Here is a 15,391-nt window from a genome sequence, read left to right as displayed (position 1 = left end):
AAGCAATCTTAGCTCACAAACTGTACTTGGAAACGTATTTTGACAGTGTAGCGACCCATTTATGGGGGCGAAGAAAACAAGTGAGGGAATCTCTGATAAGATAGCAGAAATGTCAACTACTCATTCATTAAATCCCACTTATGGGTTTTAATGAGAGTTTCAGGGGCGTGAGTTTGTCTAATGTTGATGGATGGGACTGTAAGTGACAGTTCTGTCATTGTTCCAGATGACGAGAGATTGACAATGTCAGGTGTCGACCTCATTCTCACCGCTGCCGCAGTGGAGCCTCCTCAAAATCGAGTAATTTCCACAAACTGGAAAGCGACCCCGAAAGACGCACACATGCACAGAGCGCCATGGACCCTCAAGATCTAAGAAGAACGCTGTCACTCACTGTTCCATTGGTGACTAAATGCCATTACTAGGGTCAATATCCCCACCACTTTGGGAGTGCTCCACCGACACTGATTCCAGAAATACAATACAATTCAAGTAATAGTTTCCTGGCAGAGCATTCCCATCTCTTTTAGGCAATTTAACCTCTATGGGATCAGTGTCCCTCCACCGGGATGGTTGAGCTAACGTGCGCTAATGTGATTAGCATGACGTTGTAAGTAACAAAAACATTTCCCAGGACATAGACATGTCTTATATGGGCAGAAAGATTACATTCTTGTTAATCTAACTGCACTGTCCAATTTACAGTAGCTATTACAGTGAAAAAATATCATGAAATTGATTGAGGAGAGTGCATAACAACAAAAACTTTTATCACGGAAACTGGTTTGATACATTCACTTCTGAAGGTAAATATTGTACTTACATTCAGTAATCTTGCTCTGATTTGTCATCCTAAGGGTCCCAGAGATAAAATGTAGCATAGTTCTGTTTGATAAAATCTATTTTTATATTCAAATATAGGAACAGAGTTCTAAAGGTTGAACCCCTGCTGTTTCTCTTGCATTTCAAAGATATAAATAAATAAAACATTTTTTTGTTTGTTTGTATTATCGTTTACCAGATCTAATGTGTTATATTCTCCTATATTAATTTCACATTTCCACAACCTTCAAAGTGTTTCCTTTCAAATAGTATCAAGAATATGGATATCCTTGCTTCAGGTCCTGAGCTAGATTTGGGTTTTGTCATTTTAGGCAAAAAAAAGAAAAAAAAGAGGAATGTGGTCGATACCTGTATTGTTCAGACCCTTTTGCTTTTTACACATTTTGTTACGTTACAGACTTATTCTAAAATGGATTAAAAAAGATTATCCTCAGCAATCTACACACAATACCCCATAATGACAAAGTGAAAACAGGTTTTTAGACATTTTTGCAAAAACAGAAATACCTTATTTACGTAAGTATTCAGACCCTTTGCTATGAGACTCGAAATTGAGCTCAGGTGCATCCTGTTGCCATTGATCCTCCTTGAGATGTTTCTAAAACTTGATTGGAGTCCACCTGTGGTAAATTCAATTGATTGGACATGATTTGGAAAGGCACACACCTGTCTATATAAAAAGGTCCCACAGTTGACAGTGAACCAAACCATGAGGTCGAAGGACTTGTCTGTAGAACTCCGAGACAGGATTGTGCCGAGGCACAGATCTGGGGAAAGGTACCAAAACATTTCTGCAGCATTGAAAGTCCCCAAGAACACAGTGGCCTCCATTATTCTTAAATGGAAGAAGTTTCGAACCACAAAGACTCTTCCTAGAGCAGGCCGCCCGGCCAAACTGAGCAGTCGGGGGAGAAGGGCCTTGGTCAGGGAGGTGACAAAGAACCCGATGGTCACTAACAGAGCTCCAGAGTTCCTCTGTGGAGATGGGAGAACCTTCCAGAAGGACAACCATCTCTGCAGCACTCCACCAATCAGGCCTTTATGGTAGAGCGGCCAGACGGAAGCCACTCCTCTGTAAAAGGCACATGACAGCCCGCTTGGAGTTTGCCAAAAGCCACCTGTCAGACCATGAAAAGCAAGATTCCCTGGTCTGATGAAACCAAGATTTAACTCTTTAGCCTGAATGCCAAGCGTCATGTCTGGACGAAACCTGGCACCATCCCTACGGTGAAGTATGGTGGTGGCAGCATCATGCTGTGGGATGTTTTTCAGCGGCAGGGACTGGGAGACTAGTCAGGATCGAGACAAAGATGAACAGAGTAAAGTACAGAGAGATCCTTGATGAAAACCTGCTCCAGAGTGCTTAGGACCTCAGACTGGGGCGAAGATTCACCTTCCAACAGAACAACGACCCTAAGCACACAGCCACAACAACGCAGGAGTGGCTTCGGGACAAGTCTCTGAATGTCCCAGAGCCCAGACTTGAAACCGATTGAACATCTCGGGAGAGTCCTGAAAATAGCTGTGCAGCGACGCTCTCCATCCAACCTGACAGAGCTTGAGAGGATCTGCAGAGAAGAATGGGAGAAACTCCTAAAATACAGGTGTGCCAAGCTTGTAGTGTAATACCTAAGAAGACTTGATGCTGTAATCATTGCCAAAGGTGCTTCAACAAAGTACTGAGTAAAGGGTGTGAATACTTATGTAAATGTCATATTTCAGTTTTAAAACATTTATAAATTAGCTAAAATTTCTAAAAACCTGTTTTGTTTTGTCATTATGGGGTATTGTGTGTAGAATGATGAGGAAAAACATGATTTAATCAATTTTAGAACAAGGCTATAACGTAACAAAAAGTGGAAAAAGTCAAGAGGTCTGAATACTTTCCGAATGCACTGTATGTATGTTTGTGTGGCTGTGTGTGCATGCTGCTGCTATTTAAGTGCAAGGCTCATAGGGTTCTCACCTGAAATCAGTAGTTTTCATCGAATTCCTAAAAACTGCAGCATTCTGACTCTGTCTACACTATATCTGGATGATCAACTCAGTCATCATTACCAGCACACTATATATACACATCATTGTACGGTGGCACAGTGACTCACACTCTCTCCAGTAAGTGGAAAATATGACTTCTTTCTTGGAACTGTTTCTTCTGGGTTGTTTGATTGTATCAAGGTGAACAACAAGTTGTATTTGGGATGAGTCATGTAATGGCAGTACTCTATCAACGAAAAACTGTCCTCGAGACACACACACACGCGCAAGCACGTACGCACACATGTACGCAGAACCCCCCCCCACCCCCACCCCACCCCACACACGCACACACATACACCCTCTCTCTTTCCACAATGTTAAAGCAGATCAATTCTTTTTAATATTAATACACTGGGAACTGTAAACGGTAAAATATTTTGTGAGTTGACTGGAGACCAACAAAATACACTGTGTACTTGCACAGGCTCCCACTCTAATTACACACAAAACCGCTGGCTATTTGACTGACCATTGATAGCTTGGCTATGTTTTGTCTCTGTTGTCTTTCAGGACTTGAAATTCTGATTGACAAGGCCAACGAAACCCTTAGAGATATCCGTGTTTTTATTCAAACGCAATATCAACCCCATGCTATTCCATGCCTTCAAATAGCAATAGTTGAGGGAATGTTGGCACAGTTTGATAATGAATACTGATGATCAGTATATCCCTAATCAGTAACGTACATTTTGCATTACCCAAATTTTGTAACATAATCTGATTACCTTCACTTACTTTTGGATGACTTTTTAAGAGGCATTAGAAGACATAACGGATCCCTCAAACACATTTGTTGTGTCATCATAGTGGTCTCTGACTTGTGGTCTGACTTGCTCAGGTGGAACAAACTTAAACTTGCGCCTTTTTTCAACTATGAATTTTATGTTATTAAGAAAACAGAAAGGTGTCTTAATGTATTATTTTTCTCGCAAACAACCTTTATGAATTTAAAAGTAAAAAGAAGAGGTAATCATCTAGTTTTTCAAAAGTATCTAATCTAATTACAATATTTTAGCTGGTAGCGTAATGGATTACAGTTACAGATTACATGTAATCAGTTACTCTCCAAGCCTGTGATGATAGTGGGGAACACCATGGAGAGTGAAACATTTGTCTCCCAGCCACTGCTGGGAGACAAATACAATTTCTCCATCATTTCATTGTTGTGCTTCATTGACTTGTGTAATCCAAAAAGTCAGAAGAAGTCATGTTTCCAAAACAATTTTGTCTCAGTAATTTCCCTTGCATTGTTTGGGAACCATAGGGAACACTTTTAGTAAACTGGTTTATTTTAAAATGAGTTTGGAAAGCGCTCCCCAAGAGCCTGACAATGTCCTGGAAGTAATGACAAGGAATTAAATAGGACTGTCAATTAATAACTTGTTTACTTTAACAACCACCATTAGTGGGAATATTCTGCAGTTGTGTGCATCAGTAGACAAAGAGGTGCAAATAGAATAAACAGAAATACTGAATCACACGCTGAGACTCATACACACACGCACACACAGGAGCACCAGATGCCCACCCACATGCACGGACATACACATGCACACAAACACACGCACGCACACACACACACACACACACACATATACACTTGTTCATTCTAAATACAAATTCAGCTTGCATCTGCCTCTTGACGGCATGAAGGATCCACTCTTCGTGTGTATAGAAATCAAAAACAAGTGCAGTAGCACATCATTACAGGTGGGTGGGGCACTTGAGCATGTCATAATGATTGAGCTTTACTAGATTCCCTTGTCAGTCATATTTAAGGTCATTTCTGATAGACAAGTGATTTAGCATTTTGTCTTGGTGCACTTTGTCAAACTATCAACCACCTATAATTCCATCACAACATTTGATGTCCTTTCACAAATGTCCTTTCACAAATTGACTTGGACAAACTCCAGTCCACTGAACAAAGGTGACATTTCACTGAAAGTCCATACAGCAGTTGACTTCAAAAACAGAAACGACTAAATCCTTCTCACACTGTAGATGTGGCAATGGTGTAGTTAGGGTAGCCTGTATGTATGCACACTGTATTGCCTGCTGCTTGTACACTGAATAGTGTACTGTATTAACACTTTTTGCAGCTCTGTGTGGCTCAGTCGGTAGAGCATGGCACTGTTTACAGCATGGTTTGTTGGTTCGATTCCCTCTGGGGCCACCCATACAAAAAATATATGCATGCATTACTGTAAGTCGCTTTGGATAAACCTGTTGAATAAATAGCATATATTATATTACTTGTTCTAAGCATGTATTAGCACTTATAAAGCCTTAAATGTTCAACGTACCTCTGGGAGAAGATGTCCCTGTATGGACTGCCGTGCTGCAGGGCGATGCCGTAGCCCCGGTCTGGTGCCTTGTTCCCCACAGTGTAGAAGGAGCAGTCCTCATCGTTGATACCCACATACTCCAGCACTGCCACATCCCACACAAAGGCAAAATGCCCGTACTTCACCTGAGAGAAAAGTAGAAACATAGAAATATAATTACTGAGTGTATCAATGAGGGTGCAGTCAAATTGTTGTGGTCTGATGGGCTACGCCCTTTATTGTAATTCTATTTCTAGAGGTAGAAACAGATATAGAAACACATAACACTATACAAGCTATTATTTGACACTCCAGTCGAGCGATGGTAACATGATTGAACATGAACATTAACCATGACAATTTTGTTGCAGGCATTGTGGAGTAGGGTAAAGTGTTGCCCCTAGACACTGATCTTTGGTCAGTTTTATATTTTACCCAGTAATAGTCAGTGTCATGATTGTTTTTCTTGTTTTATTGTAAATGGTCCCTGTCAATTGAACAGAATAAATGAAAAACAAAAAGACATACGTGATTAGCCTACCCTGTAATTGGAATATAATTTGAACACTTTATGCACTTTCAAATGTGTGTATTGCCATTTTTATCTCTAATAATGTCCAACATCTATTGCGCAATCGAAGGGAAGAAAGTGTTGAGATTCCTATTGATTCTTAATCAATTTCAGAGGAGAACAGGAAAAAGGGGGGGGGGGGGGAGTAGCTAGGGTTGCAAAATTCCATGCAGGTACCACAAAGTCTTCGCCTTATTGTTGTGATTCCAAGAAGAAAAAAAATACTATAAATACACTAGTGGAAACATTGAAAAAAGAAAGGGACCATGAGGAGTGCAGCCTGCCTGGAGGAGCCATGGCAATCAGAAGGGCCCAGTGACTCTAATTGTGCCAAGATAATTATTAAAAGCCGTTTTCGTCAAACACAGGGCGTCTGGTGAATCCTAATCACAGCATTGTTTATTCCCGGAAATATGACTAAATAAACCACTAGATTCATAATCACAAAATGATTACCATCTGTTCAACTCTCCGCCTCCCTCCCTCTATGCTCAGAGAAAAACGCTGGTGTCGCTTAATGTTGTTTACGTGATATATGCTTGTTGTTATTCTGTTATTGGTTGTAGAGCATTTTTTGTTGTTGCATCATTTAAAAGGTGATGGCCTCTAAACTGATTTGTAATTACTGCAACATGAGTGTACAGAACGTTTAATGCTAACGTTTTATGAATCCCCTTGGTTTTGCGACTTTAAAGGACCTCCCCCCAGAGGAAGTTGCCACCACAATTTCAATTTCCTGTCCTAGACATGAAATGCACATTTAGGTTCCACCTCCAACGAATGACAAAGGCTGTTTATACATATTCAAGGATTGGGAATGAGAATTTCCACGTGGAGTTGATAAACATCAACAAATACGGCACTGATAGTTGTCAGTGTAGCTAGCTAGCCTGTTAACCTTAGCTAGCTAGCTAGTTATCTTGCCAACCTTATGTAGCTAGCTAATGATATCTGTTGTTGCTGGTTTTCTTTTACACCGTATTCAAAAGATTAGTCAGCTGGATTTGCCATAAGCATTGATTTAGGGAAAACTTCGCCACAGATGGAAACCACTGGCCTATTTTTGATGTCACAATCTATTGTTATCTCTGACATAGAAATAGTTAGAACGAATAAGAAGGTAAGATGGATAACTATTGAAAGATAGCTGATATGTGTTTTTCTACATTGTAATGGACATGGTGCAACCTTTGTAGGTTGCTGGCATCCAAGCCAGCCCATGGTTCTCACAGGGGAAGTGAAATGATAGGTTACAATGACTTTTCTAGTGATCATGCATGCTGCAAATGACATGTAACTAACTATAAGTTCCTTACATTTTCTTTTGCGGGTGCCTTTTCATTATCTGAATAGACACTTGCGGTTGCCAGCTAACATTACCCCAATCAAAGCAGTGGTGTGTGTAGTGAAGCAAAACTTATGTGGCCAAAACTATTCATCTTGGGGCAACGGGGGGATATATATATATTTTTTTAATACAGACTAGCTCAAAAATAAGTGAAAATTGACAAATGATCCATTGGATTATGATCATTTTCAGGTAAAAAGTGGATACAAGGCTGTTTGGCTCATCTCAGTCACGAAGAGGAAGAACTTTGCAGCTGTTTTTGATGAATAAACAATGCCATGCTGGTGGGTGGTAACATTCAAATAAAACCTAGCCCTGAAATGAAACGTAGGCTGAAAATATTTGTATTTCATATCATAGGAAAAGACACCGCATTCACACGGATTTGCACGAAGTAGACAGTTCGGATTTGTCACTTCAAGCCCATATATAATCATACTTTGACTAAAGTGATGACTTATTAAATTGTTGTGCAACATCATGGGTAAGCTCTGGCCATCATCTTTCAGCTTGAAAAAAGTGGATTTCTACTGGAGTGGGGATTTAAACACAAGATACTGTAGCCTACACTGATACATAGAGAAAAAGTAAATACAGAACATTAAAACCACAATAAACCCCCAAAAAATTCAAGTTTGGGGTTATTAAATACTGTAAATCACAATCAACTCCAACACATAAGCAAAATAATTTTCAAAAGGGCGAACTCTCCCTTTCGGAACATACTATACTGCTTTAGATTGCTAACTGCGTGTTTACCATACAGTAAATTATTTTGAGATCTGTTAATAATATTTTTGGAACATTTTGCTCATTTATAAGAACTACCATGTTGCCAACTACCAGACAGAGGCATTGGGAGAACAGGCTGGAGCTATAGTAGGCCTATGCATCCCAAATGGAACCCTATTCCCAATATAGCACATTATTTTTAGTAGTTCATTATATAAGGAATAGGGTTCCATTTCTGACACAGACTTCTCTGTGGCTTGTTCAGCTCATGTTCTGTAGCAGACTTCAAAAGACTGAAACACTTAACGACATGTTCACCAAGGGGAAGAGATTCAACGACTAACCACACACAAATAGGGGCACTTAATCTTGCTTCCTTACACTTTTTTATTTTGTATTTTATTTGATTAGGATCCCCATTAGCCGACGCCAATGATGACAGCTAGTCTTCCTGGGGTCCAATACATAACAAAAAACATTATGGACATAAAGACTTTACAATTCACATATATTTAAAAAACATTAACATAGACATTACAGACCTATATATTTGCATGTATATATAAAAAAATACAACCAAAAACACACAAAGAAAATAAGCAATACAACTAAAGAATAATAATGTGTGGGTGTGCATAGAATGTGTTTTAGAGTGTGTGTGTGCATCTACCAGTTACACATCAATATCAGTACACGCACACAAAAATGAGGTTGCATGGGGAGAGGCGTGGTGCTGTGAGGTGTTACTTTATTTGTTTTTTGAAACCAGGTTTGCTCTATATAAGATGGAAGGGAGTTCCATGCAATCATGGCTCTACATAATACTATACATTTCCTTGAATTTGTTCTGGACCTGGGGACTGTGAAGAGACCCCTGGTGGCATGTCTGGTGGGGTAAGTATGTTTGTATGAGCTATATGCAAGTTCATTACACAGACCATTTGGAATTTTCAACACATTCATATTTCTCACAAAAACAAGAATTGATGCAGTCAATCTCTCCTCTACTTTGAGCCAAGAGAGACTGACATGCGTACTGTTGACATTCGCCCTCTGCGTACATTGAAATGCAAGACGTTCTGCTCTAGTTCCTTCTTCGCAGCAGTTGACCATATCACTGGGAAATAGTCAAGATTAGATAAAACTAGCGACTGCAGGAATTGTTTGGTTGACTGTGGTGTTAAAAATGCTGAGCATCTCTTTATCACAGACAAAATGCTCCCCATCTTTACAACAATTAAATCAATAAGCCTTGCCCATGACAATTTACAGTCTAAGGTGACACCGAGAAGTTTAGTTTTCTCAACTTGCTCAACAGCCACATCATTCATTGCTAGATTCAGCCGAGGTCTATAACTTAGGAAATGATTTGGACCAAATACAATGATTTTAGTTATAGACATGTTCAGGACTAGTTCATGACTAGCCACCCATTCCAAAACTGACTGCAACTCACACATACTGTATATAAAGTGGTATTTTCTACCAATCAGTTTAAGTTCATTTGAAGGGGCTAATATTTAGGGTTTTTATCTCTTGGTTGTTACATTTCTAACATGGTTGTTAGAGCTTGTCCTTTGTTTTTTTTTTCATGTCTGGTCTCAAATGTAAAAACGTAGAAGGTTCCAGAGGTTAACAACTAGGTATTGCAATCGAGGATTCATGAAACTGTGTCAGACTTAAGGGCAGATTTACACAATGTGGGTGCAAGCAACAACTTTTTTCTACGGTAGTGTTGTCAAGCGTCGTCTCAGTTCAGAGAAAGGTCTGGCTACCTGAGACAGACCAAGTTTTTCTTCAGGTACAGTCTGACCTTTCAGACTACAGCTCCCTTCTCTCTCCTCTTCAGAGAGCCAACAATCTCTCTCCCAACCTCCCTCCCTTCCCTCCCGGCTGGCTCAACCCTCTGTTTGCACTGATGTAGCTTCATCTCTAAAAGCCTCTCTCAACATGCCAGCTCACAACTGTCCCTCGCCACCTTCCAGCTCCCTCTCCAGGCTCTCTCTGCATCTGCTGAGATGCCTCCTACTCCCTCTCTCTTTCTCTCTCTCTCTCTCTCTCTCTCTCTCTCTCTCTCTCTCTCTCTCTCTCTCTCTCACTCTCTCCATCTATGCATGTGTTTGTTTTCAAGGAATCAGGAAGCATTTTGTGGTAAAACCACAATGAGTTTTTACTCTGATAATTCTCCACTATGGTTGGTCTCTGGGATCAGTGGAGATAGTCTTTCCCAGCAGTACCTCTCTCGCGGTGGTGGGCACCAGTTGGCACACAGGTGGCATTCCCGCCCACCGCATATGTGCTCGACGGTGACAGCGGTGACAGACCGATGCTGTGTGTGACAACTTCTCCTCCTGCACTTGTTTTTCGCCTTAATTGGCCTTGAGCTGTCATTAATTCTCTTTGTTTCCTTAGGAAAATATAAAAAGCAATTAATAGTCTATCACCAACAATATGCAAATCTGCAAAGCAATTTCCAAAGACGGGGATCTGATAACAAAACCCAGAATAATTAGAAACAGATGTTGGAGAAACAGTCCAGGACAGCTCACTGGGCTAGAACTAAAATGCTTTTGCTAATAGGATCTGTCATGAAAAAAATATCTTTACATTTTTCTTTCTTTCCTGCTCAGTTGTTTCAAAAGTATGTACTTTTGTCTTTTGAAATATGTAATTGTGTTCGTTTCAAATGAAATCATGTTACAAATGAAATCACGTTACAAATGAAATCATGTTACAAATGAAATCATGTTACAAATGAAATCATGTTACAATGGATGGGTTCACATGAAATAGGCTACCCACTGGACCACCTGCTACAGTATGGTGCATGCTGGGGAGAGCGGAGTAAACACAATTACTGGATTGGTGAACATGCCTTGCTGCCTCTTCTCCCTTACAGAGTAATTTGACAGAGGAACATAAGGGGCCTGGTGCAGGAACCTCACAAGGCTAATGTAACATGGCAGCCTAAGCCACCCACCTCCTTTTGGCAGGGTAGTCACCTCCTGCTTTTCAGAGGGAAACACTTTTGTCAGGGGAAAATATTGGGTTAATTTGAATTTACCAGAATGTTTTATTCAACGAGGTTGGACACTTCTGAACTGAAAGAAACGGTTTACTTTATATCCAATGATTTGGACTGCACTATTTTGATCAAGCTCCCTCTAAGAAACAGGTGTGTGTGTGAGGATATGAACATTTGTGATTGTGAAGATGGGTGGGAAAAGTCTTTATCTGTTATTTTCAGGGAAAACATTGGGACAATAGCCCGGTGTGTCAAAGAGTGCTGAATTTCAAAATAGGGCCCGGTAGCTATTCAACATCCAACTGCACAATCATCTAACCTCAAAATTCCTCTTCCCAATCCACGGACCCCCTGATCGAGGAATGATCTTCCCCTCAATTTTAATCTATGTATATCGGAATAAAAGGTTAACACCACCATCTAATCACAAAACCACGCTTGAAATGTATTTAGCATTTACGCTACATTGTTTCTTTGATCTTTTCAGCTAACACGTAGGTAAAAGTAATCTCACTAAACAGTGGGGGAGGGATCTGAGTCGTCTCTCTAATACCCAACAAAGAACAGGAGCACATAATCTGAGCCAAACAGCAGAGCAACAATGAGTTTTACCTAAGAGGATTTGGTTATTGATTTGACAAAGGAAGTAGGGTTTAACCGCTGCATAAACCCGTTATGTTTTTTTTATTACTTAAACAACTGAGACGTTGCAAAAGTGACATAATTACAACGTTGTCGACTTTGAACACACACTACTTGGCACAAGCCATGAAATTGCATTGCTGCTAGTTCCTCAAAGGGGGTTTCTTAGCCTCAAACGCCATTTGTCATCTTCTCTCCGCTGCAGAGTTAATTGCATAATATTCGACTTGTGCTGAACAAAACAAATCAACGCGAGGAAAGAAATACAGAGCCCCCTATGCTTTGTTAGGAACTTTTGGTAGCATGACTTACCCTTGTTAAAGCCATTCGTCAGTTGAATGGGCCAGAGGCGTAGCATCTTCTTCTTCTCTCCCTCTTTCCCTCTCTCCCCAGTATCACTATTTCATGTCTGAGACAATTCATAGGGCTCCCTCTCTCCAAAAGAATGACAGCACCCTGACACAGACGGCAACTTTATCAAAACAGTCGGTCGACATGCAATGAGTGAGGTGCCTCGCCCAGACACTGTGGCTTCAGTCACAGCTCCGGTGGGGCCACCTATTCATCGACATTAACAGGCCTGTCTCATCTATGAAGTGATTCAAATGTTCATCCTCTCTCCCTCCCTCCTGCAGCTCTCAGCAACACAGCTCACCACAACTGAGTCATGACCTTTCAAATAGGCTCACACCAGTGGATCCGGCACCACGCCACGCCACACACTTGGTACTGTTGAGCTGTTCTCTTTGTTTACCAGCACAGATAGTGGAAACATGCTAAAGCATGACTTTTTGTTATTTAACTAGGCAAGTCAGTTAAGAACAACTTATTATTTACAATGACCGCCTACCCCAGCCACACCCTAACCCAGACGACGCTGTGCCAATTGTGCGCCACCCTATGGGACTCCCAGTCACAGCCGGTTCTGATACAGCCTGGAATTGAACCAGGGTCTGTTGTGATGCCTCTAGCACTGAGATGCAGTGCCTTAGACCGCTGCGCCACTCGGATTTAATAATGATACTTGAGACTCATGGGTTTCGTCCAAAATGGCAGCCTATTCCCTATATAGTGCACTACTTTTGACCAGGGCCAATTGGGAATAGGGTGTCATTTGGGACACAACCATAGGTGAAGGTACTTCGGACGCAGCAGCCGGTGGCCCTCTGACAGTGAATCAGCGCCCCCCCATCTCTCTATCTCTCTCCCTCTGTATTATCTGGTGTTGTGACAGTGTTTGCCCCTACACAGCTGTGACTTCACTTCCTGACAAGAGGGGTCAGGACACTGACAACATGGGCAGGATGTGACGATACCAGGTGAATCTCAAGTTTCAAAGTTTATTAGCCATGTGCAGATGATATAAAAGTGTAAAACAGGACAGTGAAATTCTTACCTTGAGAGCTCGTCGTTCTGGCCTTGAGGAAGGAAGTTAACCCACTGTTCCCCGGGCGCTTAAGGCAGGCCCCCGCACCTCTCTGATTCAGAGGGGTTGGGTTAAATGCGGAAGACACATTTCAGTTGAATGCATACAGTTGTACAACTGACTAGGTACGTATCCCCCTTTCCCCTTTCTCCTTTCTTTCCAACAATGCAGTGATAATAATAATGCAGATAATAAAAATAATAAAAAAATAGAAACACGGGAATGCAAGTACAAATTAGTGGATTCGGCTATTTCAGTTGCTGACAGGTGTATAAAATTTTATACACAGCCATGCAGTCTCCATAGACAAACATTGGCAGTAGAATGGCCTTACTGAAGAGCTCAGTGAAGCGGCGTTGCCGTGCCTTCTTCACTCTGTTCTGAGGCAGAAGCAGCACTGTCGTGCATTCTTCATGCTGTTCTGGTGCGAGAGGACCATGTTAAGTCCTCAGTGATGTGGACACAGAGGAACTAACTTCAAGCTCTTGACCTTCTCAGCAGTGGGCCGTTGATGTGGATGGGGGTATGCACCCCCCTGTTCCCTGTAGTCCACGATCATCTCCTTGTTCTTGCTGACATTGAAGGAGAGGTTGTTGTCCTGACACCACACTGCTATTTCTCTGACCTAACTGTAGGCTGTCTGATCGCTGTTGGTGATCAGGCTTACCACCGTTGTGTCATAAGCAAACTTAATGATGGAGTTGGAGTCGTGTGTGGCCACACAGTCGTGGGTGAACAGGGACTACAGGAGGGGGCTAAGCATACACCCCTGGGGGCCCCCGTGATTGAGGGTGTCGGTGTGGTTGCCTACTCTCACCACCTGGGGTCGTCCCATTATGAGGTCCAGGATCCACTTGCAGAGGGAGGTGTTCAGTCCCAGGATCCTGAGCGTGGTGACAAGCTTTGAGCGCACTATGTTGTTGAACACTGAGCTGTAGTTGATGAAGAGCATTCTCACATGCAGTGCCTTGCATAAGTATTCACACCCCTTGGACTTTTTCACATTTTGTTGTGTTACAACCTGGAATTAAAATGTGCACTGCTCAAAAAAATAAAGGGAACACTAAAATAACACATCCTAGATCTGAATGAATGAAATCATCTTATTAAATACTTTTTTCTTTACATAGCTGAATGTGCTGACAACAAAATCACACAAAAATAATCAATAGAAATCCAATTTATCCACCCATGGAGGTCTGGATTTGGAGTCACACTCAAAATTAAAGTGGAAAACCACACTACAGGTTGATCCAACTTTGATGTAATGTCCTCAAAACAAGTCAAAATGAGGCTCAGTAGTGTGTGTGGCCTCCACGTGCCTGTATGACCTCCCTACAATGCCTGGGCATGCTCCTGATGAGGTGGCGGATGGTCTCCTGAGGGATCTCCTCCCAGACCTGGACTAAAGCATCCGCCAACTCCTGGACAGTCTGTGGTGCAATGTGGCGTAGGTGGATGGAGCGAGACATGATGTCCCAGATGTGCTCAATTGGATTCAGGTCTGGGGAATGGGCGGGCCAGTCCATAGCATCAATGCCTTCCTCTTGCAGGAACTGCTGACACACTCCAGCCACATGAGGTCTAGCATTGTCTTGCATTAGGAGGAACCCAGGGCCAACCGCACCAGCATATGGTCTCACAAGGGGTCTGAGGATCTCGGTACCTAATGGCAGTCAGGCTACCTCTGGCGAGCACATGGAGGGCTGTGCGGCCCCCCAAAGAAATGCCACCCCACACCATGACTGACCCACCACCAAACCGGTCATGCTGGAGGATGTTGCAGGCAGCAAAATGTTCTCCACGGCGTCTCCAGACTCTGTCACGTCTGTCACATGTGCTCAGTGTGAACCTGCTTTCATCTGTGAAGAGCACAGGATGCCAGTGGCGAATTTGCCAATCTTGGTGTTCTCTGACAAATGCCAAACGTCCTGCACGGTGTTGGGCTGTAAGCACAACCCCCACCTGTGGATGTCGGGCCCTCATACCACCCTCATGGAGTCTGTTTCTGACCGTTTGAGCAGACACATGCACATTTGTGGCCTGCTGGAGGTCATTTTGCAGGGCTCTGGCAGTGCTCCTCCTGCTCCTCCTTGCACAAAGGCGGAGGTAGCGGTCCTGCTGCTGGCTTGTTGCCCTCCTACGGCCTCCTCCACATCTCCTGATGTACTGGCCGGTCTCCTGGTAGCGCCTCCATGTTCTGGACATCACGTTGACAGACACAGCAAACCTTCTTGCCACAGCTCGCATTGATGTGCCATCCTGGATGAGCTGCACTACCTGAGCCACTTGTGTGGGTTGTAGACTCCGTCTCATGCTACCACTAGAGTGAAAGCACCGCCAGCATTCAAAAGTGACCAAAACATCAGCCAGGAAGCATAGGAACTGAGAAGTGGTCTGTGGTCCCCACCTGCAGAACCACTCCTTTATTGGGGGT

At 42.4% G+C, this 15,391-nt stretch overlaps 1 protein-coding gene across 2 annotated transcripts in view; it reads right to left on the bottom strand.

Annotated features, from left to right (window-relative positions):
* Positions 1-15,391, bottom strand: part of LOC106580171 (glutamate receptor ionotropic, delta-2) — a 609,807-nt gene that overhangs the window by 19,886 nt on the left and 574,530 nt on the right. For both annotated transcript variants that reach the window (XM_045704300.2, XM_014160933.3), the window contains exon 14: positions 5,190-5,356. In XM_045704300.2, coding sequence (XP_045560256.1) covers positions 5,190-5,356 — 167 coding nt within the window. The remainder of the gene's footprint in view (positions 1-5,189; positions 5,357-15,391) is intronic.

This window comes from Salmo salar, chromosome 20, assembly GCF_965601325.2.
Source record: "Salmo salar chromosome 20, fSalSal1, whole genome shotgun sequence".
NCBI classification, from domain to species: domain Eukaryota; kingdom Metazoa; phylum Chordata; class Actinopteri; order Salmoniformes; family Salmonidae; genus Salmo; species Salmo salar.
This window is presented reverse-complemented; position numbering and strand designations above follow the sequence as displayed.